This window comes from Pseudoliparis swirei, chromosome 9 (assembly GCF_029220125.1).
Source record: "Pseudoliparis swirei isolate HS2019 ecotype Mariana Trench chromosome 9, NWPU_hadal_v1, whole genome shotgun sequence".
Classification (NCBI taxonomy): Eukaryota; Metazoa; Chordata; class Actinopteri; order Perciformes; family Liparidae; genus Pseudoliparis; species Pseudoliparis swirei.
The window spans coordinates 17,723,088-17,750,869 of NC_079396.1; the positions used below are offsets into that span (position 1 = coordinate 17,723,088).

General features: G+C 43.8%; 1 protein-coding gene across 5 annotated transcripts in view; it reads left to right on the plus strand.

Moving 5' to 3' along the window:
- The window catches only part of plxna2 (plexin A2), a 181,379-nt gene that overhangs the window by 49,113 nt on the left and 104,484 nt on the right, over window positions 1-27,782 (plus strand). For all 5 annotated transcript variants that reach the window (XM_056422503.1, XM_056422504.1, XM_056422506.1 and 2 more), the window contains exon 4: window positions 25,324-25,458. In XM_056422503.1, the coding sequence (XP_056278478.1) occupies window positions 25,324-25,458 (135 nt within the window). The remainder of the gene's footprint in view (window positions 1-25,323; window positions 25,459-27,782) is intronic.

A 27,782-nucleotide genomic window follows, 5' to 3' on the forward strand; every position in this document is an offset into this window, starting at 1 on the left:
AATGCAGTCAAGCCTTACAGTACAACTCCACAACAAACACTCTTGAAACGGGCTCAAAGGGCATCTGCGGTTTGGGCTTACATTATTTTAAAAGCTCTCTTTCCTCCATTATTACATCAATCTATCTTCCCGTGTCTTCCATTATATCCGTTATGCACTCTCTCAGCCTGTTTCTCATTACAATTTGATGTTTCCACAAGCTTTTTCCCTCCCTGCCGAGCTTTAATATGTAAAGTGTCGACTTCCCTGTGTGTGTCTGTGTGTGCGTGGGGTTTGGTTTGTTGTCGTAGAGAATCTGTTTCTGATCAGGCCAGCTCTAGCTAAGCTTTCCCTTGCCTGCCACATGTAGGCCTGGCTTGGCATTGGAGCCTTTTTAGAGTGAATCCCATCCAAACTTTAATTGTTTGTCAAAAGCGGGCAGACCTAGCTTTTCTTTCTGTCTTGCTTTGTTGTGTCTTTCTATCCCTCCACTCTCTGCCACCTCTACTTCCATTCCACCACATTCTCCTTTGTTCCTTCTTTCTCTCCCAGGGTCTGACACAAATGTAGGGATGAAGGGATGAGAAGCCATCTCATATAGCCTATAATGCTTTTCTCCTCTGGGGCCTGCATAGCTCATTAACCTACGTTACTCTCCACGTGCCTCCATTAAAGAGAGACACCTGGCTCCCGAGGGCCCAACGGGAAAATGACACGTCCAGTCTCCTTTTTCCTTCATCGGCATCCTAGACGCAGCTAAGGAAAGGGCTCATTACGCTGCGAGACTGCCTATAGCCTTTGTAGCTTTGAGGTTCTTATTGTGGCTACGGCGGTCATTGATGCCGATGTGTTGATTTCCCAGTCATATCAGCTGAGCTGTAATGTGAAGTTTTCCAAGTGGTTTTCCATGAATAACAAGTAGCCTTGCTTCTTGCTCTAAAGGAAATCAAAGAAGCAGAGTGTCGGGTGTAAACAACAGAAAGCAGCGGCTCCAGCTCCTCTGCACAGGAAACCGACTGTAAACTGCTCGTTCAGTGGCAAGTCTCAGATTAGCCAAAGTCCCTTTTAGAGCCAGGGCAGCGTCTGCTGCATCCGGGGGTTATAGGCATTGAAATGTATACTGAGAGTAATTGCCAGTGAAAAGCCTGAATCTTGTTTGGGCGATGCATCCCAAATCTGTGTTCTGGTCCCTTGGCTGGCTCTGGTTAATCTGCTCGCTGGGTACTTATAGCTTTTATAATGTTCCTCCCGTTCACTGTGAAGCACAGAGGAATGCAGAGATAAGCCGAATGCCCCTGCACTGTGACACCAGGCTGCAAAAGAAAAAAATGATGTCCACTACGTTTTGTTATATTTGGAGATTTAAAGATATGCAGATGGCCGAGTTTAATTTTCAGTGACTTCCTGTTCTTCTTTTTCTCTTGTATCTCTTCCCCTTGCGTCCTGTCCTAATCTCTGTTCCATCCTGTGTCTCCCTGTGCGTGTGGATCTGCCATCCATGCATTTCTGACACTAAAGTTGAACTGTATCACTTTAATGTCAGACTCCATGTTTTCCACAACACTGACCTCTTTGCCTTCTGCTGCCTGCACTTTCTCTATCCGCTGTTCTCCCAGTGTCTTTATTACCAAGTGCTCCCTCTCACCCAGGGTGTGTGCATGTGTGCCTGGCAGACAAGTGGATGTTAGGGAGTTAAAAGATCTCGAACAGTCTTTGGATTTCACATTTTCCCCTCAGCCTCCTCTTCTCAGTGTGTCTATTGCATCTATTGGCTGCTGATGCTCTTTTCTTCAGTCTGTCTCCAGTGCAAGAAATACTAACATATCATGACCGTAAGGATGTTCAAACTTCACAATTAATGTTTTTTTAGTGGTTCCCCGTGTCTTTAGCATTATGTTGCCGAGCTCATTGGCTAATCCAGTGGGGACCATATGGGCAGAAGCCCGACTCTATACGCTGGACCCAGAGGTGTATTGAAACCAGTGGGGAAGCAGAGCCAGAATGTATTTAAATCCAACGGAGCTCATGGCTTAATTTAAAACCAAAGCAAGTGTATTTGTTTGGGGCCCTCGGAGGTTGGAGCGAGTGCAGGAGGGCTCTCCTTCTTTTACAAAAGCGGGATTAATGGTCCACTTTGGTCCAAGGTGTGAAAGTTTGCAAACGTGTGTGTGCGTGTATGTGGATTGTGAATGGACATTGATTTTAATGCGACTTAGAGTTCTGGCCACGGTGAGCACGAAACCAGCAACTTGTGTCAGCATGTAGCTCTGTGGTTGCAGATTGCAACCAGCTCAATATCCATCCGCTCACCCCTCCATCAATAAAACACAGAGATTCTTACTTTCAGTGAATCATACACGAAGGAAAAGTTATGGATATTATATACCATATCTGCTAAAAGATCCTCCAAAATGCTACGCACTGTACCTTTTAAATCTATGAGTATTTGCTACTACATTCACATTCATCGTTTTTCAGCTTAAAAGGAAGCTGCCGGTGTTGTAGGTTTATGATCTGCCGTCTGTTTGGATGAATGTGCCCGTGGGTTAACTCACTCACACTGTCCTTGCACCTCCAGTTGTTGCTTTTTATCCCGTATTAGACCCCGGTTGTCTTTGCCTACAGGCAGAATTCAAACCACTTTTCATGCAACGTGTCTGTGTTTGTCTGTATTTAAAGGACACTGACTTAGTCTTGAAAGCGAATACATTAACTCAGTAAATTGGCATGATTCAGCAAATATAAACATGAATTTGCTCCTCCATCAGCTGCCCACTCACGACAAAATGTTGAATACCGTCAGACGTTGTCCTTGTTCACTCTTCAGTAAACTCACAGTGATCCAATTTGGAAAATGCAATCCTTCTAGATGGACTTGAGAATGAATTACTAAAGGTCGAACGAACTGGCCAAGCAGCTAACAAGCCAGCCAAACACCTGAGTGGAAACCAGCCAGAAAAGCTCTTTACTCATTACATTTCCTTCTCAATGGAAAGAAGATTAAAAACGACTAAAGACTATGTCTCCTCGACTCACGCACTTTTTCCTCAACATGATCCACTTAGACTATTAATGTAATGCATGTTATATCGAGGAGTTGTGATGTGACAGGATGTGTACAGTTACCCCTCTCTCTTTCTGCTCCGATGCATGAGTGCCAGACTGTACAGTGCAGTGCTGATGCAAGCTATGTGCGTCAATGTCCAGGTAATGGCCTGTAGCAGTCCTGCTGCCTGGGGCCGGCCAGAGGAGGAATGACATTTACTGCCACCTTAACTAGCTCATTAGCCTGCTTCTCAGTCTTTCTCTCGTTTCACTCCGCAGAGGGTAATTAGAATAGCACTGTTACTTCTCCAGTTGTCAGTCTACTCGTGCCCATCAGGATGGAACACTTGCATTGTTTTGTGAAAAATGTCCTTGTTCTCTTGCTCTCCTCACGGTTTTAACAGGAGTTTTTCACCCAGTATGTCTGTGAAGCCACGATTGATAAGAGTGTTGAATCTTTCAATGATTTCTATTCATTGCAGTCTTGGTTAGATATCACAGCTACGTACTCACCTACAGCTTTTTAATCAGAACAGATCCAGGAGACTGATTGGCCCTATTGTTACAGCGTGAACTTCTGTCCATCATTCCTTCTAAAATGATAAACATGCAACACACACACACACACACACCTGTGTGCACTGTTCCACAAACTAACATCTTCATGATGCCACTTCTTCGGTTGATTGGATGGTTGTTGTGTGATGTTGATGTGGGACAGACTCAACACAATCCTTCCTCTCCTCTCTAGCTGCCTGACATTTCTCTGTTCTTCATTAGGGACGGAGGAATTAAAGTGAGTGAGGCACAGAAGTAATGGCAGCAAAATGACATGCAAATAGAAAATATGCAATTAAAACATCAACTCACAAGCCGGGCCTCCTATTCTCTGGCAGCTGCATTCAGCTCTCTGTCTGCTGCTGTTGACTGACATAGGCACCCGCAAGATGAGATGTGTTTGTTTAGTAGGCATGTGAGCACAGTGGCTCTCACACACAGACACCCCCCCCCCCCCCCACACACACACACACACACACACACACACACACAGATGCCCCAGGGCGGCCACATCCCAACATCTTTGTTCTGGCCATGTTTTCTAATCGAAGGCCTGTAACAACTTACATTACAGATCAATTTAAAATGCAACTCCAGTACATTAAAACAACACAAAAAGATAAATAACCATTTGTGTCACACTTTATCCGATTCCCATGTCTTTAATGCATTGTAAACATATTCATCATAAGTTACAATCTGCTTAAAGAACTGCATACATATAGTTACAAGCACACAAACACAATAATCAGAGCACATCATGAAGCATGTGTCAATGGTTTAAAGGTCAAGTATTATATTTATTCATAGTTGCTCTTTTTTTGCATTGTGAATCATCAGAATCTGTGTAGTATTGTCTCCCTTCCAGTTCGTGCTATTGCGTCAGTTCGGTGCCGTCAGTTATCTAGTGGCTCTAGTGTAAAAACAGCCCAGGGCCTGTTCTCACTGTCTGATCCCCCCTTGTCTTCCTTTCACTAATTGACTGTACGTGTGAGTGCTTGTATTTGTGTCTGTGTGTGTGTATCTGTGTGTGTGTACTGCTTCACCTCTACCATATCAGTAAACGTAGCGGGTTAGACGGTGGGCTGTCTGTGACTCATAATAAGTTATTGTACCGTTCATTCGGAGTCATGACCGCGGGCAAAGCGCAGAGGCCTCAGTGTGTCTGCACTCTTAACAGGTATCTACAGCATTACAGGTTCCCACAAGAAGTGGATTAGACAGCACATATTCAGCCCCTCAAAGTAAATACGCCTTCCCCTTTTATCCATGTCAGCATCAGGTCTGTGTGCTCTGGTTCAGACTTTGTTGAGGATTACTGGGGATATGAAACTCTCTGGATGGCCATGCCTTTAAAACCCCACACTGTTCTTTTGACCCTGCTGTGTTGTACAGCACAGTCAGAGAGATGAATCATGATTGGCCCTCCTGTTCTCACTATTTACTCCGAGAAAGTAATGAAGAGACACTAAAACCCTGATCAGGGGCCAGCCGAATGAAGATCTTTCGGCTTCCCTTTTGCTGCTGGCAGGAGATAACATTGAAACAGAGTTGGATTTGATGCCAAATGAGGTGGCCATTTGGCCAGCACCTCACACTCTAGTCCATTCTCTACAAAAACCAACGGGGGAGGAAGTGTCCTCACCAAGCAAATATGCCAGCTGTGACCAATCGCAGAGCTTCCCCCATATACCTCTCTACATTCCCAGCTACTTAATTCTGCTTTAACTGGTCTGGGTCTCTGGATCAGTGTTGGCCAGAATAGTCCCTTTTATGAGCTTTCAATTCAAAACAAAAACAAAGTAACTCTACGCTGTGTCTTTTATCTGGCAAAGTCTTAGCTCATGTCCTCCACGTCATGAAAACAACTGCTTATTTCAGACAGCTCAACTAAGCTGCGCTGCTATTTCCCCCAACTGCTTTGTGAGATCTGTGTCTGCTTGTATTTTCTCCTGACAGTCTGCTTGCTTAATGCCAGCTTTGCTTTGACTTTAACTCGTAAAATTGATTGTGGGTATGTGTGTTTGCTGGCTATCATGCATGCCTGTGTCTGCACATTTTTGGTGGTGTTATTTGACGAAGAGGTCTAGTTTTAGGGCTCACACGGGGGTTTCTGGGCCGCGTCAAACCGTACCAGGCTGTCTTAAGGCACCTCAGCATGAGACTATCCAAGTGTAGTTAACATGTATGAAGGTGGATTAACATGAAGGCCCCTCTCCTCAGGCACACTCTGTCACAGATCTGTCGGGCCTCTCGGAGACCCCTCACAGCACAGCTCATCTGTCAACAGGCAGAGCCCTACTGACACACATGGGAACAAAGGCAAATGCATGTACATGCACACACATATACACACACACACACACACACGCCTATACATGCAGATTTGTGGCTGTAGATGCGAACATACTGTACATGCACGCATGCAAAGACACGTGCACCAGTTGTGGCCTCAGAAACTGCATCCACGTTGGATTTCATCGCATGAATGTTTAAGTATGTTGGCGATTTAAAATGACGTCTGCCTTTCCTTAGACGACCAGCTGAGAGTGAACCGCGGCCTGTCGGAGGCAAATACCAAAGATCTTGTATCATTCATGAAAGACATCTGTCCCGGGTTGTAGAATGATGCTAACAAATCACTTGTGACATTTAATGAAATCACTTAGTATGCTTTATCCAAGTCAGTTCAATAAACTAAACAGACAAACAGTTCCTCTTTTGTAATTGTAGTATTTTAGCTTTTTCATGACAAGAATACCAATAGCCATGCAAACTACTGAATGGTGACTTTAGACTTTCTGTCTATTTAATGGTACATAACATTTCTGTTTATTCACATTTCTTCACGCTGCTATATATTCACAATCAGTCTCCTGCTTCTACTCTATCTGCTATCTGTGGTTATTCACTCAGAAACTCCCTCAGCCAATCATATCATTGCTGTGAAACTTTAAAACTCTTCTCTGTGCTGCGTCAGTACTAACCAATGGGACCCTCTGTGCCACTTCCCCTCCAGTATCCATCACATCACTGCCCACTCCTTCTCCACATCCCATCATTCAGATCTTCAGCCAACTCTTTTCACCACCACCAGGCTCCGGGGGGATGTATTCCTAAACTAACCATGGCATCTCTTCCCTCTATATATGCGATGTCACGATGAAGTCTAATTTCCAAATACGCGTCACATTCCCCATTTATTGTGCACCATGTCGTGATTTATTGTCTCCTGATTGAAATACTGAAGAGTAATACATTTTCCAGTTACGTTGTATATCTTGGCACACAACAACGTGCATGCATTCACAAATGAGCTGCCTCTGAAAGATCACAGACGTAACACAGATGGTAAAGTCCCATACTTTAATTAACTTTAATTAGTACATTCTTATACCTTAGTTACTGTTTGTTGTTGGCTGTATTGTATCTCTAGGTCTTATGAAGGCATCCAAGCCAATTTAGTCTCATCTAAGCCACTTACTGTATTATTTGTGCCGTCATTGTTGAGCTACTCTAGGCTTGCCCAGACATCGGTTGACCAAGCAACCAAATGGATACATAGTGCATCACAATTCTGCTTGTCTTAAAGCAACTAAATGCCAAGATAAGCTATTAATGAAGTCAGCAGTGTGCCGACATTCACAGAAAGAGAGACTAAACATGCACACATCGTACGTGTAGGCACTGATGCAGTCAGCTGCAAAAGCACATTATGTGACCTTGTGATATAATCATTATAAATAAGCTTCATTTTTTCCATACTGAGTTCATCACCTTAAGTGAGTATTGTAGTAGACTATAAGAGGGAGAGGTCATGAATGTGTGGAACATGACTGTCATTAAGAATAATGTAATGGATTCCAGAGGTCAATTGGCTGCATGCTGCATTAAAGGACAGGTGATTGATTCAACCAAAACATGATCGATAGGTGACCCCTATGGAGACTCGCTTCTCTATATCCCAGCCTGTGTGCGTCAATTGACTGTGTGTGTACATATGTTTAATGCTGTGTGTCTACGGGGTGGGTTGCAGGCCAAGCTAGCGGTCATGGCCGCTCAGTCATCCGGGGAGCCATAGGAGGCAGCTGCACCCCTCCGATCTGTCTCCTGCTTGGCAGGGGGCGAAGACCGGGGTCAGGTGGATCAACCGGAGGGAGGGTGGCTCGGTTAGAGAGGAGGGAGGGAGGGAGGGAGGGAGGGAGGGTTCGCCAGGATCTCTGGCTGCCTGGCTTCTGGCTGCAGGCCGCATGTCAGCTGGGCCTTTTCCCCAGACCCCCACCGACATCGCAGCCCCTCTCTCCAATCAGTGATGGGCGGATGGTTTGGGGAAGGAGGAGGCGCATGGCCAGTTAGTTCCGCCCCACAGCAGGCTGCTTTATTGGGCCTTCATTGGGGATTATTGTTATTGAATTACGGAGGGCCTCCCCTTAAACAATCTCTGGCAGGAAGCAGGCCTTCACGCAACTGCTGATGTGTGACGCTCCGTTCCCGACCTCCTCACCCTCTACCCTCCCGCTACATCCTCCAATACTGCTCCAACCCCCTAGCTTCAGCCGGCATCAGGAACCATGCACGACATTCAGATCTCTTCCATGAACACACACACAGACACAAGTGCAGACGTGTGCAGGTACACACACTCAGGCACACACATTCAGATGGCAAAGGAATGCACCATTTATACTCATTTGCCTTTTGGCTGGCATTAGCCAAGCATTAAGAGAAGCGAAGAATAAATATATGGAAAGTGTGAGGCAGACAGATGAGGTATATGAAGGGGGTCATATAGCTCTGGGTGGGGGGTTTCCTGTCTTTCCATATCGTTGCCTGTTTGTTCACCCCATTCCATCTCCCTCAGGACTCTGCATTCCTTACACCCATCCATAAACCCCCCTAACGCTGTAAGGCCTCAACACCCCCTCGCCCCAAACCTGACACACGTGTTCAGTAGAGGGGCACAGACCAAGAGACACCCACGAGACTGAGAACCATTTATGCATGTATGAACGTATACACAATCTCACACACACACGCACAAGTCATCTGCTATGCACCGGCTCCATGCCTTTGTAAGGAATTGAGATTATGACTCCCATATTGTGCTGCATCCAGAGGATTACAGAAGGTGATCCTGGTTTTGCTGATGTCTGGGCCCTACGTTTATACTGTAGATTAGAGACTGTAATTTATATAGAATCACAGGATTGGTTGATATCATGAAACTATTATGGCTAGACACTAAACTGATTTCTTTGCAGTGATGTTTAGCCGATTATAGTGAGGTAATCTGGTTAAAGACACACTGTTGGTTACATCTGCGGGATTAACTTTATATCCAGCAGCAAATAGTTCATGATACGATGGCCGTCCACTAATGCTTCCTCTTGACCTTTCTACACACTCCATTCCCTCCTGAAAGGAGAGAGCTTATGGAGGGATTTAGTGATATTTGACCTCGAGCGACCCTCCAATCCTAGTAGCTTCACACCGACATGAAAGAACATATGACATATGCAGCTCTACATCAACACCCATGACTCTCTATACATAAACATTATCCATGGGATGATTGGATTGGATTGGAGTCCTGAACTCTCAGAAACCTTTTGAAATATAGGTACAAAAGGGTTCTTCCTGCAGAGCTGAGGTTCTAACCTAAACTATTTGCTTCTGAGGAACTGTTGTTGAATACAAGTGTTGTTAAGGGTTCTTTGTGAGACTTTGTGAGAGTTTTATTAACCCTGTGGAATCTGGGGTCATTTTCTCGATTTTAAACAGTTTCTTAAATTCACCTTTTAAGAATTCTTTTCTTCCCAAATAGCTTTTTAGGAAAACTATTTATCCAAGGATTGTTGAAACCATATTAGCCCCGGCCCTTTAGGTTTTCATGTATACCCCTTTTGATCGAAACTTATTCTCAATAGATCCTCCTCAGTGGGTTCAAAAGACTGAACATCTTGGAATATAAAAGATTCTTGGGAGACCCTTCTGGATGGGTTCTTGCTTGTTGCGGCAAAGTCTTCTCAATAGAACCTCCAGGGAGGATTATGCGTGGAACCTTTAGATGGCTTTAGGTATAACCCCATTGAGTTGGATTGAAGTGGAACCTTTGTAATGAGGTACTAACAGGAACTAAACATGAATGAGAACAAGCCAACAAATCCTGTATGGTTTTGGTTAAGGACATTTATTTCTGAAAGTGAACAAAGCTTTAACCTATTTTTCTGTTCATGGTGTAAAATAGCTGGTGCTTCTCTGTCCACATACTGAACTCTGAACCTAACAGTTTATGTACACGGTGCTAAAACGTTCAGCTGTTCAGACAGCAAAGAGCTCAGATAGTTTTTCTTACCACTCTCAAGTACAGCCAGAAATTCTGCACCCAGGCGTAACTGATCAAAGTTTGTGTATTTTCTGGCCCATATATTGTACCAAGACCATGTGTGATGAGTACACTGTTCCTCTTCCCATCTGCAGTTTTTGGTCTCTCTATTTCCTCACACTCCACCCCGAAGGTGAGCCAGTGAATCATGTACATAACTGTTGTCATCATGGCTCATTTTGAATGCGCTATAACTTTTACTTTTTAACAATCCCTTCTGGGAGAGTTTGTGTCTGTGTGTGTCTCAAGAGGGAATCCACGGTCTGCCCTCTCTAAGACACAGAAAATACCTCCCTGGGTCAGCCAAAAAACAGAAAAAAACAAACACCCCATTGCTTCTCCTCCCTCCTCTTCATTATCCTTGTCATCAGTTCCCGCAAATGGACACAGTTATTTGCCTCTTGTTGTAAAGGAACAAAGAGTGTATATGCAGTGGTCAAGGGGGGGGGGGAGGGATGAATCCTTCCCACAAGACCTCCACTATTCCTATACCCCCCCTGCCCCCCTCTTTCCTGTGAAAATGGAAAAACAAGCCTCCTCTAGGTTTGTGCTGACCCAAACATTTATGTGGTTTTTACAGTAAGAAGAACAAGGAGGGGAGATGTGGAGAGAAAGGGGGGGGGGGGGGAAAGAGTTGTGTTTTTCCAGAAAGAGACAGAGCCCAGTTGTGGGATAACAAGAAGCCAGAGAGTTATGGGGGGGATCTGAACCGAGGTACCAAAATATGGAGCCTTCTGACCGGAGTCTGTGGTCAGCTCATGAAAAAGAGAAAATGGAGAGAGCAAGTATTGTCTGATGTAGGTCCTACAGCTTTTGTTTCTTTAGCTAATTAAAGCCCAGAAAGGACACTATCCCTAATCTGCAAGGTGGAGCTCATATTTGAATGCTACATTCAAATCAAGGGACCAATTACATTCAGCATTACAATTAGAATTTCAAAGCATTCATGTGTGAAAGTAGATGATCGTTTCCTCTAAGGAGAATGACCTCAGCCTAATTATAGCGGAGTCGTGATAGAGTAAGCGAAAATGACAGTATTCTTTAACAGGCCTCCTTTTTGGATTTCGCGGTAGTCTTGTATGCTTTCTGGCAGAGGATTTTTAGAGTAACAAAACCCCTCCACGGCTGCTAATGCTAGACATTACCTCACAAAAGTGGATTTATGCAAAGGAAAAAGAAAATCCCCCAGGTAATGTTTAGGCATGAATCAGTTAGTCCAGACAGCAGGAAAGATCATGCTTGCTACCTTTCTCAGCTCCAGACACAGCAGAGATGTCTCAGTGGTATAGCTGTACCGTACAAGTGGAGGAGAAGCAGAACTGTTGCAGCCCTTTATACTTTCACTCTCAATGTAACTCAAGGCGAGAGCAAAGAGTGTGTGTGGAAGCAGGAAAACAAGAAAGGGGGGGGGGGGGGGTGTTGGTTTAATTCCTCGCGGTTATATGCCTTGCCGGATAAAGAATAGACACCCATTTATACAAACATGGGTGTACACCCTATGCATGTGCAGGCAAACTCCTGATCCACATTAAAGTATAGCTCATCCTAATACACCCCAAGGTGCAGTAATGATAAGTTAGGGGGCACCTAGCTGCTTCCTGTCTAATTTTAAAATCCTTCGAATATGCACCAATCAAACGCAGCATCAGATTGTGTTTCCTCCTTCAGGGTGTTATTGTTATTGTAAATCCCCAATTTCTTCATTGCACACACTCCGCACACTAACACACACACAAACTGACTGGCTGCTGACCGGCACTAATGCCCTAATGCCGCTGTCCTACATACTTGGTACGCAAGTGTCTGCTTGCAACCTCACTCACCCACCCTGAGCTGGAGGCGGTTGGGGAGGAGAGTGGAACAAGATGGGAGGAGAGGGCTGTCTTCAGGCAGCCACCTCAACTCATTTCCCCGTGTTATGTATTTCATTGTCTTACTTTGATCCTGAAGGTCTTCAGATCTTAATTTCTATCCAATCAATACTTTCTTCAGAACAGGTATTTGGTTGGATGGAAAGAGAGTATTTGTATTTGAGTTGCTCACACCAGTTGTCAAGCAAAGTTGTATTTTGCTGCATGTCCATTGTTCAAATTAGAATGAGTTAATTGCCTGTGTCCCTCTATGTTGCTTATTTATTCCATTTATCAGAATGTGCACTCGCTGTGTTCTCTGTGAGCAGCAGACAGTGTTTCTGCAATTATAGGATAATGGCTCATAGAATGTTCCTGCATCTCCCAAGGGTGTCTCCATTCTGTCGCTTTAAAGGATAGGTTTGGATTTGTTTTTAATGAAATAGAACAAAAGTAATTTGTCTATTTTAATGCAACACTTACATGCCATCTATATTTAATCTAAAATGGGCATTTTATTTGCTCATAAATTCAATTCTTAACTCTTTTTTAAAATTCACTATAGGTAAAAATGCACCTAACAAACATGACAGTATGATGACATGACAATATCACCTAAAAATACACCTCACAAAAATGAAGACAATATATAGATAAAAAGGAACACATTAAGAAGAAATGAAAATGGGTTTAAAGGTTGACAGTACCAATACATTTAGATAATTCAATATACATATGACAGGTAGCATGTGTTTAGTGTTCTGTATAGTCTCTTTACTAGAGCACATTGTTTTCTATTTCATTGTAATGGTTTGTAGCAATGCTTTTTTACAAAATAAATTGTCATTTCTTCGGAAGCCTAGATTCAAATTAGTTCTTGATTGAATACAAATATATTAACCAACAGAATAATTGTATTATCTGGGGAAAATTCATATCACAATGACAATGAATGGATAAATTTTCATAACAAAATGTGCTGCATAGGCTATGAATTAATTCTTTTTTTTTAGCATTGCTTAAAAAAGTGCTGTTGTGCATAAACTTGATGTAACCCCAGCCGTTTACCCATTTCTCAAATATGACTTGCAGACAAATTCGATGGCTTGTATCCATTTCTGCGCTTCCTTGGTCTTTACCTGATTATCACATGTCATAGACAGAGATGGTCGTCAATGTCTGCATCCTGCGCGGGGCAAGTGCTACTCTCTGGGCTCGTGTTTATCCACCCATCCACTAAACCCTCCACTGCTCCCCGCTGCCTTGGCATACGGACGAGGGAAGCAAAAGCTCTGCAGCGTGATGGAGGTGTGTATTGACCCAGCGAGGCGATGAGGATGGAATACTAATGGGGTTAATAGAATTAATGCTGCTGTCACCATTGGTTGGGGAGGAGTGCCGGCTTCTGGCTGGCTATATGCAAGCTGATTGCTTGCTGCTTACTATACTCTGGCTCTGAACTGTATCACTCTGACTGGTATTCTTATCTTCTGTCTCTCAGCATTTGTGTCTCTCTAGTTCTTGTCTTTCTCTTAGTCTCTTCTGGTCCTCTCTCATTCTCCTTAAAAAAAGATTAAAGGAGCAATGTAAAATACTTAAAGCATCAATATAGAAGCAAACAACTATTATCTATGTAAATATACAGTGGATAACTGTTGACCTGAGCAGAGAAGGAAGATGCTCTCCCTCTGTGTGTGTTGTTAGCGCCACGCAGACAGTGCCTACTCATGTTCATGTCTGTGCATGTAAGCGTGCCTCATTGGCTTGCTCACGGCCGCCGCTTTGCACTGAGGTAAAAACCACAAGCTCTGTCACTACGTTTGCTGTGGTTTGTCCTGTCAGCACTGTTAGGGCGTTGGGCTACGAGCTGTCGGCTCAGACGGCGACATGTTGAGAGCAGTTGAGAGGCAATCGAAATGCTTCCAATCATGCATCATGCACCTTTAAAGCTGCTATAATAATGCAGCTTTTTGCAAATGCCCTTTCTTCATTCAGCTATTGATTTTTATAAAGTGGTTGTGATCTATAAGTCTTTTTATCCCTTGTGTCCTTGCTGGGGCCTGATTTGTGTATGTTTGTGCATGTGTGTGTATGTGTGTGTGTGTGTGTGTTTGTGCATGTGTGTGTGTGTGTTTATGTTTCGGCGCTGGTCCTGAGGCAGGCAGAGTGTGGGTAATAATGGAAGGTTGACATTTAAAGCAGTGTATTTAGTACCTCTGAATTAGCATACTTTAACTGGCTGGTCTATTCCTTCTGGAGAAAAGCGGGCATTAAATCCTGACGCATGATTGGTGGGCAATTTTAGAGCTTTAGTGAAGATTCATAGACTACACAATGTGCCAGCATCACAGGCACACACGTACCCCCACATACACACACTCACACACCCCTCTCTACCTTCGTTGTCTCCCTCTTTCTTTTTCAACTTACTCTGACCCGAGTGCATGCCGCTCGTCTATTCTGCATCCACAGCATTTTCCTCTCCTGCCGCTTCAGAGCATGTGTATGAGTTAGGGGATGAGAGAGGGTGTGTGTGTGTGTGGGATAAAGGAAGATACTCTGTCACAAACACATGTCTCGACTGATGAGTATCTCTGATCCCCCGGTCTACATGAAGATGCAGGCTAGTTGCTGTTTTGCATGTTTAATGCACAAAGTGGGAGCTGCAGTGTGTAAAGTCAACAGAGGACCCTGTGTGTTTGTTTTTCTCTGTGGTAAAAGTCATAAATGCACATATAAAGATTGCAAGTTGCAGTATTAAGGAGGCTATTTCATCACTTTGTATACTGTATTTTTTTTTTAAAGAGAGGAACAAGTCTGTTAAGTGTAATTAGTATAATTAACAATATGGAATATACAAGGGGGCAGAGACTGAAACATGATTAGCACACCCTTAACCAGTTCATCTTGAGCCAAAGAACAATAGGAATGACATAACAAGGTATTTAACCACACACACACACACAGACACACACAGACTCTCACTTTCAGTTGATTCCCCGCTGATCTCATGCCCAAGGAGTGGGGTAACCATGGCAACCCCTGTCCAGCACAGGGGTTTTGGCCTGCTTTCTTGTGAACAAGTTGAATGGGGTTAGACAATACACCACGACCCCCAACTTATCAGTAGCATCCATTTCTTCTGAAAAGGACTGATTGGATAACCCCTGACCCTAATAGTTCATCCCACTTTCTTACCCCCTCCAACCCTCCCTACTCTTACTTGTGTCTGGTGGCCAGGAGATGTTAAAGGTCCACAGTGTGGTGTCCATCTTACCCTTGTCTCTTTGTGGCAACCTACAAGAGGAGCTCTAATAATCCAATCGCTGCTGGTGACTTTGTATGTTAGAGGTAAGAGGAGGTGCAATGTGTTCTGTCTCTATGGAGCTATATGTGGTCTGAGTTGATGTTATGGTGTTGGCCAAATACCATTTAAAGTTCTCCTCATAAAACTACCTCGGCATCTAAAAAAAAAAAGACAAACACTGACCAAAGTGCTTTTCAAATAAAACACAGAATATCTTGATAAAATCTTGATAAAAACAGTTTTACACAATCAAAATACAAACAAATAAATATACGTGTTTTCAGATGTCTTCTTGATGAAAAGAAAGCTAAAGAAAGGAGATGGGTCGATGCAGTAGACGAGTTTTAAAGACATCAATGGAAGGGGAAGATCGTGTGTGTTAGTGCCATTTAGATACACCACACTACGGGAGGTACAGTCGCTCAAACTTCCATTTGTCGTACGTGAAAAGGAATATAGTGGCAGTGGGAAATCTGCAAAGTGTTGCTGAGATGAATGAGACGTCATCAAACGTATTTGCCTTTTTAAATCCACATGCATATCTTTCTATATTTCTCTCTTATCTTCAACAAACGGTGAAGTGACAGTGTGACTACTGCGGCTCGCTAGTTGCCCAAAGTCACATTTGATTGGATATTTTTTTGGGAAACCCAATAAAATATCGGTCAAAATACTCAAAAAAAATTCTAAGTTATTTAGCTCTAAGGAGTTGGAATAAGTGATGAGCCGTTCAGAGATATAACATGTTAACAGTTCATGTCGTGCTTTAAAAAAATTCTTGCCAAAAAATGTTATGGAAGACAATATTAAATACAAATAGTCACAGGTTGTGCAAAAACACAGTACAAACAAAAAGCTAAAAACACAAATATGGATTTTCCACATTACCACTTCAATATAATCTTGTATAATCTTTCTCTTGCCTTCTACATATCCATCTTTCTACGCTATAATATGCTTACAACTCTCAATTTTCCTACATTCTACCTCAACATTTCTCCATTTCTCTTTACGGCCTTTGCTTCTCCTCACTCTCATTACATGCCACATGCATATCAGAAATATGTCCGACACATGTAAAAGCGGCCTTGCTTTTATGTGGCCTTAATGAAGTATTCATTGAGTGTCAAAACCTCATAGCGATATAATACATTCGATAGCATGCTCCCTCACCGCTGGCATATAGATCTCAGTCATATCAAACCCAGCATGAACCATATAGGGAGGTTATTCAAGCTCACACACATCACAGGTGTAACATGTGGGTTGATTGAAGTGCTTTTATTCTCATTTGCTGCGTGAATCCCGCTGGCAATCATTTGCTAGTATCTCACTTCTACCTGCCAATCTGGTTCCACAATTTAAATCTCACAAATCCAGTGGGAGCAATTGAAACAATTTTATCTAATTTTCCCCTCACCGGAACCTTTTCTTTGCTACTTTTTTGATTTGCATATCTTTGTAATACTTTGAAGTATGTCAAGGGAGAAAACCGGAGGTGTGATATTCTTTTCTGGTTTAGACTGTTTGACATTGCTGTAATAGCTTTTGTCTAACCATCAGTGAATCAGCCCCATGTGTTGCCTGTAATATGTGTGTCATTTCTTTGTCCCTTGCTTATTTACTCATTTGAAATAATCTTAAATACAGCTTTTTCTTTTAAAAATTATTTCCCGTGAAGAGATTTTTCCGTTATTATAATAAAAATAATAATAATAATACTTACATTTTTTATAATGCTTTTCTAGGTACTCAAAGACGCGTTACATAAGGCAAAGACAAAACAGAACAACAAATAGAAAAACAAAGGAGCAAACAAAAGAAACAAACAGAACATGTGGGGTAAAAAAAGAAGAAAACAACTGGAGAAGCTGTGCGTCGTGAGTCGTGGAGTGGAGGGTAGGGGGGAGGGGTCAGCAGGTGAAGGCGAGTTTGAAGAGGTGGGTTTTGAGGGCTTGCTTGAATGATAATAGGGTGGGAGCCTGACAGATGTGGATGGGGAGGACGTTCCAGAAGGGCGGGGGTGCAGCAGCTGAGAAGGCCCTGTCACCCCAGGTCCGGCGCTTGGTCCTGATGGTCTTCGGAGTGTTTGAGGAAACGGGTTGGGTCTTGGAGGGGGAGGACGTCTGAAAGGTAGGGAGGGGCCAGGTTGTTTAAGGCTTTGTATGTAGTGAGTAATATTTTAAAGTCTATCCTGAATTTGACCGGGAGCCAGTGGAGTTTGCCAGGACCGTGGCGATGTGTTCATAGCGGCGGTTGGAGGTGAACAGTCTCCAGAGCTATTGGCAACCAAAACACTGAGACCGGAGGAAGTGGAGCATTGACACGCTTGACAACTCACCTCCGCTTCACAAATAAAGCACTTTTGGTGCGAGCAGTTATCAAAGCTACTTTACAGATGCTGGACATTTGTTCAGTCAGTCCACAATAAATACCAACGTGCAAATTATGAAAATAAAGAGGAGGATAATTTAATAAAAACTCTATCCTGATAATTATGCCAGCTGTTAGTTTACAACCGCTGTTTCATACCAACCGCTTTGGTATGTGCAGAACGCCAGCCATTATTATTTATCAATACAAAAATCAATTTCAATACAAATGTGTCTAACACTTTCTTATTGATATACTTGATGGCCATTTTTAAAGAGTAATGGCACTATCATATTTAATAGTTATTAAACAGAACTGTGAGAACATCTTTGTAACCGTCTGGAATAGATTGTGAAGGTGTCTGCACATTAACACTGAACCAGGGTTCAGTAGTCATCATCATCTCCAGGGCTGAAGTGTGAAGGCTGCTGTTTTGTCAGTTGGGAGTCCCCCCCCCCCCCACCCACACACACACACACACACACACTCCTTCTACTGCCAATTTACATTCTTTAAAACATCCTTTCTTTCCATTCTGTATTAGTTTAATCCACCTCATCTCTCTCACCAGTAACTCCCTCTGCTTTATTCATCTCTTCATCTGTTGCGTCAACTAATAAAGGAAAACGTATTGTGCAGTCAGCAATTTTGTTTGTGTATGCAAACCATTTTTCTCTCAATGTTTGAGTGCCAGATGAGTAGAAAGAGTTGCTTCTCTGTTCAGGGCGAACCTCATTTTTTGAGGGCTAAGCAGAAAGTCCCTCCCACCACATCCCTCCGCTTTTGCTCTCTCTGAGCCTTCTTGGCCTGCATCCATCACTGGCGCACTGGCCCCTGTTCAGTGTTTTAATGCAGAGCTAAATATAGGCCTCACATTGTGCCGCTGTGCTTAATATGTGTGTTTGGGTTGATTAGAGTTAAGGCCTGATCTCATCCTACCACAGAGCCTAAATGCATGTGGTGGTCTCTGGTTTCTATTTGGACTCGGGGTACGGCGGGGGCAGGCAAACATAGAAAAGTGCTGAGATAATCACGTCTTGATTTGTGAGTTATGTGACCGAGAGAAATGGCAACAATACGGAGCTAAAATGGAATTGAACGATTGTTGGATGAAGTTATTATAGAGACCGCTGTTGTAAGATTGGTTGTTAAGACATGCTGGCATTCTGTTTAACAGGATGTTTCCTTTCGATATTCACAATCAGGAAATAAAATGGCAATTGGAATGCTTATCAACTTTGTTTTCTTGGTCACTTGCATTTCTGTCCAGTCAGATGAGGAAAGATGTGGCATAGGAGAGGGTTAACTGCATAACACATGGAGTGCAGAGGCAAATCAATAGGCTGTATGGTGCCTGGCCAAATATATGAAGTAATTGCCCTTGTATTGACTCAGGGTTCAGGCCATTTGAGAAGATATTATGCCGCCATATGATCAGGTTAGGGAGAGAATTACACTTGTGTGAAGAGTGGAGTCTTTGTCTTGATCCCTGTCTGTTTCTTTCATTTCCCCCTCTCCTGCTTCTCTATCCCTCTGTAGTTCCTCCCTTTTCTCCATTACATTTCCTCCAATCTCTACATCTGTCCATGTTATTTCCCTCTCCCTTCTTCACTCTGTCTCTGTCTCTCCTTACGGTCCTCTCCTCCATCACCACAGACCGGCCTTTCTGACCCCAGTCCGTCCGATGGGAAGTGACACGTAAAGCATATAGGCAAGCAGGCCAACACAAGCCTTACGGGAGCTTCTATTGTACAACAGGAAGAGGAACAAAAGCCACGGCGTGCTGGGCTGTTGAGAGCCATCGCAAACGCACACGACACATTTCTGCTTGGCGCTCGCTACTGACACCAGAATTCTTCAGCCTGACACTGGTGATGGATTAGATGCGTTATCGAGGCGGAGAGAGGCTCCATGTTTTCTCCCGGTGCGCGGAGAAAGAGAGAGAGGGAGAGGGAGCCGCACACAGGCAGCTGAATCGCCATTCCACCTGAAGTAAAGAAATACAATAGCAGTCTGCTAAATGTCATGCTGAGTTCCAGCACAGACATACGAATAGATAAAGATAGTGAGCCGGGTCGGTACACAGTGTTCTGCCAACGAGAGAGAGAGAAAGAGACATTACAATGAGAACACGCGCAATAGTCACATCTAAACTCAAACGACTAGTTATTTGCTACTTGATACCAAAAGAAAATGCGCACGGTTCTCATTTTCCATGACTCATCCAGTATTTCGCATTTATTACATTCAGGTAAGCCCGCCACAGTTTTTTAATAAATCATATCTATACATTACACTTCTCAACGGGTGGAGTCCGCCGGAGCATCCGACTGGGTGGGTTAGAGACGGCAGGTCGTTGTGGGAGGATCCTCTCATGTGCTGGCTGTGTCACTGGCTGTGCTTGCCATGACATCACCATTCATATCAAGACAACCAATATGATTACATTTTTTTTAGAGCACATCATTGTTCATATAGTGTCTTGATTTTGCTCTCAAAGTGCACCAGATTGATGCATTTAACAAAATGTTGCGCAATATGTATGGATGTTGCAGAAATTTTAACATTTAAATATCATATTTTGCTAATATCATGCAGCCTTAGTGTGAAGTCAGGCTTTTATGTGCTTCTATTTTCTTGTTAAACACAAGAAATAAGAATTACTTTGTGTGCCTGGTGTCTGACTCCTGGTGTGTTGGTGATGAATTCCCCCCCCACCCCTCCAGGGTGACTCATGCTTCCAGTCCACTCACCCTGATGCAGCTCCAACTCTTGCCCCGAAGGGGCTGACTTCATCCTGGGCCGGACATTTTACATCCCTCTTCAAGGGGGACTGATAATGAATCTGTCAGTCCACCTCATACCCTAGTGCCACCCGTCTTTTACACCGCCATGTAACATGCAGTGACCACATCCACTGACCATGTGTGCAGGTAGACTTCGACACAGTGGTGGATATTCACTTTGGAGCAAATTACAAATTAGAATAAATGTATGGGATGTTTGTTTTTCCTCCTCAAATGTGTGCTTGCGATGCCAAACTGATGTGGTGAGAGTACCCTGCTGTCACAAAAGCGTTTCAAATCAGAGAGGCCTCCTGACAAGCTTCAATGTCTCTTAAAATGCTGTCAGCAGTCTGTCACACCGTCATACTGACCTATCTCAACATCCAATTCAAGACCATTTACTGAGGCTAAGATTGGTCCTATCAGACATATTGGATTTGATTGGATAAGGTATATCTTTTTCATGGTCAGATCCCTCTGGCTTGTGTCTTTTTCCAATCAGTATAACCCCACTGTACAGCAAAGAGTTGCCTCAGTGGTAAAGGGTCATTTTATTTATTTGTGTGAAAAGGTGTGATGGTGTCGCACAATCTAATCCAGTGTGTGGGATCAGCCAGATACCTAAACGTCCAAGATTGCTGAACTGGATTAGCGTAGATGCAGGAGATAGCTGCCGAGTAGACGAATAAGGGAGTTCACCTTTCACCCTCCACTCTCTCCCTCTTTTGTTGGGCACAACGTGTAACTGAGTTTCTCCCATGAAAGCATAATCTTCTTAAAATCAACTCCCAGGATACTATTTTGGTACGTGGTCCAGGTGGAAGAAGTACACTTTGACTCAACCCTGGTACAAGGTGTTGGAGTGTGCTGCACACTGTGGTTTGGCGAAGGCAGCCATGCGGGTTACAGTCTGCTCCGCCAGCTGAAAGATGGTAGTAAAATAATATTCATCCTCAGATGTGTCTGCCGTGTGTGTGTGTCCTGTTTCAAAAACAATAACCTCCCCCAAGGCTAAGGTAGGAAAATAGCTTCATTTTTTTCAAACTGAAAAGAAAGCAGCTCTCAGGTAATTGTTAGCAGCTGTGGCCTTTAACGGAGAACCATTCTTCAGAAACCGAAGGGCTAATGCTCAACAAACACTTGGAGACAAGCTGTAAAACAGAGAGCAAGTCAGTAAATCAGTTATTCAACCCTCACAGTTTTGCAATTGAATTAAAAGACTCATTTTATATCTCAGTTTCTTCTCATGCAGCCGGATTCAAAGTTAATTTAGTTATTTTGCATATGTAGCATAACATAGTCTATAAGGGGGGACCTGCAGTTTGAGCCTTTTCCTTCTGTCTCTGAGCAGCAGCATCCACAATGCACTGCAAATACACATTTGATGCACTTCTACCGTGGATTTATTCAGCACTTTACATTCGGCAAATTGCTTCACACAGACTCACACGGTCGGCGATCCTGTGTCTGGCACAGTGTTCAAAACCAGTGAGACCAAAGAAGGAAGAGCGAGCAAGAGAAAGAGGGAGAAGGGCAATTTGAATTGGAGTTTGGTCAATCTTCAAACGTTTTTCCAGGGTGCTTACATGGTCTGATCAAAAGCACCCCAATGGCACAGGCCCTGGTAGCCACAAGGGAAGGCCTCTGATGCCGCTGCCATGGCTTCCCCGCTGGCCAAAGCTTCACCGCTTATGCCTGACTAGGTGCTGCAACGTTAAGTTTGTACATGGATGTGTAGACTGTGAGCTTAAACACTGTGTTTAGTTTGTGATTGATCAATATTTAGTTTAGTTGTTGCCCGCATATGAAACAGAACATCCTGTGTTTTTCGAGAGTGCAGGAAAATGTTGTTGAATGAAAGAGCAATGCTTAACTCCTGGAAAGCATGGTGAGTATGATAAGTATATACACAATACAACAATAAACAAACAATAACTGAACTTAAAGGGCCAGTGTTGAGGATTTAGGGGGATCAATGAGCAGAGGAATGTCTCTGCAGCCACCACATAATATACACTGTTCCTTTACACAATACTTGGCTGAGTTGTGAGTTATTATGCACTATTTATAGTGGTCTCACCACTTTGTCACAGGTATCATCTGATCCAAAGTTATGTGAAAGTGGTTTTCTTTTTGAAAACTAAATTTGGCGACTCTGCATGTGCGCCAGGATTTATAGGAAGGCCTCCTACTCAGTGACGCCTGGGGATATATATTTCTGTCCTCAGTACACCAGGCCTCTTTCATAATGGTTCTGTGCGTGTCTAGTTGGATTTGTTTGTGTAAAGGATATCATATCCCACGTGAATATCCGGAATATCTGACATTCAGGACAGAACATCTTTTTCTTTTCACAAACATTAACTGGGCAGGCCATGGTGCCCCTGGGGTGCATTTAGAATGTGTTTCAACACTCTCATCCATCTTCACCTTCCCCCCGCCCCCTTCCTCACTTTAGTCAGTTGCAGCTCCCCGACACTGGTGAGAGAGGAAGACCAGCTTATGGCTGTTGTGTTGAAATGGAGGACCAAGGACGGGTCTCTGGGGCAACAGGGTTTTTTTCAGTGGATGGATTCTCCTAAAATAGAGGCGCAGTGATATTGTCAGAAGGGCTAGAGGGTATGAATCCAACCTGTGAGCAACATTCTCCCCCAGCCGGATAAATAATGCAGGGTCAAATGGGACGGACAGGCCACAGGTTTAAGTACCTGAGAGAGCGGGCTAAAGACTGGAGTAAAGTGATGCTTAGGAAATGGATGTGTTGGGACTGAGAGCCGCTTACTTAGGTGATAGATTCTGTAGACGAGTGGAATCGTAGCATGGGAGGGAGTGAGGGAGTGAGGTAATGAAATGGAGACGGAATTATGTATTTATTTTCCATTTACTTGCCCACGGTTTAAATTTTCCTTTCTCTTTTTTGTTGTTGTTGTATCATTCGCCCACCCAGAGGTGAGCCTGCCCCTCAAGGTCCCGCACATTCAACCCACCCACACACACATTTCTTCACTTCCTTACAATGCTGTGGGTGTGTGTTTGTCTCTGTATGTGAATGTGAGGCTGCCAGATTTATTGCTCATTAAAAAAAAAACAGCTTCTTAACGTGAAAACATGTGTGTGTCCGCGATGAGATGGTGTAAGTGCTTGAGTGTCAGTTCAGTTGATTCGATTTTGTCGTTGCATCAGTAGTTCAACAAAAATGATCCTGAATATATGTATTTGCTGAAGAGGAATAAGCTTGCATGATTTATTAAGGTTATTGCGAATGAAGAAGATGGGTGATGGGTGATGGGTAGGGTTAATAATTTTAAGTTATTGAAGCCTTCTTGTAAAGTGCTCTCATATATAATTACAATGTCCTGATTATGGCAACACAATTTTTTAAATGTTGCTATACCGGTTGCCTAAATTGACGATATACAATTACAGCTCTGTTGAAGATTAAACATGTGATGTGGTATCATTATTACATTTAATGGTTACCTTAATTTTGATTAGACACACGAATTATTAAGAACATTTTAAATGGCACTTCATATTATAAAGGTTGCTTTAGAAACAGCCGTGTCTCTGTGTGCGTGTGCGTGTGCGTGTGTGTGTGTGTGTGTGTGAGAGAGTGTGTTTCGGGCCAAATGGGAATTTAGAGGTCCCTGGACCGTGGTGAGAGACTGTGTGATAGCGATCTGATTCAGATGAACTGCAGGCGTGCAGGGGCAAGGTCGGGTTATCTTGTGATCCCTAGTGGCGGCCTGCTTGGACACATATCATAGCATGACAGACTGCTCCTATGGGTGCACACACACAAATGCACAGCACCCACACAGAAACAGTCGAGAGAAGAGCAGCACTGGTCCGGCCCTGCGCCGTTGACATGCTTCATGGATGAGCATATTTGCTGAGGTCTCCCTTCACACTGCAGTGTCAGTAAGCAGATGAAGACTGGCAAGGCCCCCACATCCTGCCTTTCTCCTAATACATATGGTTTTCACACATGTCTTCTTTTCCATGTTTGGTCTAGCCTGCCAAGGTCAGACGTAGGTCAGACGTGGAAGGCTCAAACACTTTTCAGCTCTGCCCCTCAAATGTGCCTCCTGCTGTCGTGTACTGGGCTAACCCTCGAGCTTTGAAGGCAAAGCTCCGGGGGCTTTGTGTGAACTCACATCATATTTCTCCTACTTGGAGCGGTTTGTCACACATACATACACAAAGGCCTGCGCGCGCGGCGCACGCGTGTGTGTTTTCCCATACCCTCTCGGCCACCCAGTTGATCTTCTTTCGACATAAATATGACCTTTACTTCCCCTCTGTGATGCTTTATAGCAAGTCTAGCTGCCATTTGGTGCTGTCAGTATTTTAATAGATAGACGAATGTTTGGGTGAAGGGTGGCAGGTGGGGATGGACAGATGATAAAGTCATCAGCTTTCATGGGTGGAGGAGGGCCTTGTGACATGTGACATCACAGAGACATCTCTCACGCCCAGCATCACTAAACCCATGCTGCCCCTCAAGATTTACTGTCATGGATATGTGTTTGTTCAACAAGCATCTTGTGAATAAAGACAAACACGGGGCCCATTTGTGTCTGGAGGATCTTGCACCTTGAATAAGTCATAAGAAGGCGTTTCCAATGTTTTTGAAGTTAGGTGGTCTTGGCCTCTTCAAGCCTTTACAGAGGGAATACATTAATCTTCTGGAGAAAGAGGAAAGGAAAACCGAGCTCAGGTATCACAAAGGTCAAACAATGTGAGCTCATAATTTACAGTTTTACAGTTGTTGTATATGGAATCTCAGGGGGCTGACATTTACTTCATACCATGAAAGAAAGAGTTGAAAAGAAAGTATTTCATTTTCAATTAATTTTCTCTCCAACATCTTTCACTATCCAAACAGTCCATCTCCTCCAATTCCCAAGTTGCTAAATGATAATAATAGATTGTCTTGCAAGTTGTACTTGACCTTCGTCTGACATCCCTCTCAATCATTCTTCGTCTCTTTTGCTGTCATACTGATATAAATACCCTTTTCCGTTCTGTGTTTTTCAGATTCGCGTCGACGGACCGCCTCACGGTGGTGTCCAGTATGAGACGATAATGGTCATCAAGAACGGCAGCCCTGTCCTGCGAGATATGGCTTTCTCCCTCGACCGCAACTACCTCTACGTCATGTCTGAGAGACAGGTAGGTGTTGGAAAGACGCACGCATGCAAACCTCTGTTCACTTAGTGCCCTGCGAGAGAATGGAGGGTTTAAGTTTGTGTGTATAGGTGTGTGTGTGTGTGTGTGTGTGTACACATGCATGCATATGTTTAAATGTCAGGAAAAGTGTGTGAATGTGTGTGTGCAGGGCCCAGGATGGCCCACCTCTCAGCATCATGAGCATCACCACCCGCTGTTAGCTATAAATAACCTGGGTGGCACAGCGGGGGACATTATGACAGCATTTGATAATAAAGAAGAACAATGAGGGCAGGGAGAAAGAAAGAAACAGAGAGACAAGGAAAAGACAAGGTAGAATGAGAGAGAGAGAGAGGGAGAGAGAGAGGTAGAGAGATGAAGGGCACTTGCCGGCTGGCTCGCTGAGGCAGAGTATGAAAGGAAGAGTGATGAGGGAAAGAGGGACAGCTGGAGTAGTATACGACTCAGAGTAAAGAAAGACACTAAGCAAAAAAGAGAGACAGAGTGCAAGGTCATCCTATCACACTTCTAATGAAGTGACACAGCATTGCGGTGCAGGCGGGAAGCAGCTGATAGCCATCGATGCCGCTGACATACTAAGTAGGCAAAAGGCAGGCGAGGATGGAAGAGGACACAAGGACAGAGTAGGGGTGAGGAGAGGAAGACATGCAGGGATAGAAAAAAGGTGAACAGAAGAGGAGAAGTGACAGAAGGAGAGGAGCGGAGAGGAGGAGCAGCTGCAGGGGAGCGCGGCGGCGCAGCAGCCCGAGAGACAGACGACGTGCAAGGCTGTCAGCGCCGGGTGATAGATTGCAGTTCTCTCTTCTTATCTCTGCATTTAACACACTCAACAACTGGCTGGCTGGAGCCTGCAGGTTAGGATCTGCGGTGGACAGATGTGGTGTAAAGAAGTTATTTAGGCAACGGTGTCATATGATAATCTACAGCTTTTTTTCCCCCTTAGCGTCTGTGACGAGCACAGCTGTGCTGTGATTTGTTTGTGGGGTTTTTAATTCAGAAACTTTCCTGCTGTGAGAATATACATATATCATCGTCAAATTCAATCCTAGCACCAGTAAGAGCCTCATACTTCAACCTTCATTTGGCTACGGCTGAGATTTAGGACGGATATCTGAACAAGTCGTCAAAGTTATTTCAAATATCAAATTTCTCGTTTCTTAACATTTAGTAGTCACATCCTCTACATCCACGCACAAACACAACACACGCACACGGACAGTACGACAATAACTCTGCAGCAGGGCATGACTTTGAGGTTGTACCGAGTCTAAAGTTTGTTTCCCATTTTTACTAAATCCTTTATTCACACTTATTCCGCAGATGAAACAAGCGTTTGATGTTGAGCTCATAACTGCTAGTCATCTGAATGAGAAGTGATGTTGGTGAATATTATTAGACTCCTCTTTCTTGCTCTCTGAGGGTTGGGAAGGATTGAAACAGACACTCACTCACTCACACACACACACACACACACACGCGCGGGCATAACTACACACAACCACACATACACACTTACTCTCAACTATGTTGGGGATGTTGCCTTGCGTGTTCCAGGATACAACTCAATAATCACGCAAATTGGGATTTTTGTTGGCCACATGCATTTAAACTTTCTTTCAGAAATTGGGCACATTCAACAGAAACTATACAGATTTAGTATAAATGTGTCTAGATAGAACCACACATAATGCATAACAGTATATGTATTCTGTCTGATAACCTCTTTCTACTCGGGGTGAGTTAAGGATAACAGTATTACGAACAATCAGTGATCTATATCTCATGGTTGGCCTAAATGTCACCTCGAGCTACACTTGGAGTCAGACACACATGACATCACGAGAACCGTCTTGTCTGAGCTGTGCTTGTTCCCATGTGCCTGGAGGATGTCGTCTGAGGCCGAACGCATGGTGGAGGGAGACGGTTAGAACAAAGAGAGGGATGATATCCAACAGAAAGCAGGGCTGATTTGGCTCCGGTTTGTGTTTCCGACTCTGAATAACAAAGAGACCCTCTATGTCTGGCACAGTGGGAAAGAGAGCATACAGAGAGACCAAGAGAGACAGGAGAGTGAGTGAGGGAGAGAGAAATTGGGAAAAATTGGGAGAGCGAGAGTGATATTTGCTCAGCGAGGCCATGCTCCACAATCTGGGCTCTCGCTCTCTCCAGTCCTCACACCTGTCTGTGTGTGTTGTGGCGAAGCTGGGAGTCGTGGGATGTGCGAGGCCTTTGTAAACACAAACATGCAGACGGGCACCCACGGAGATGCACACAAAGCACATGCTCCCTCTGATTTCATTTGCATA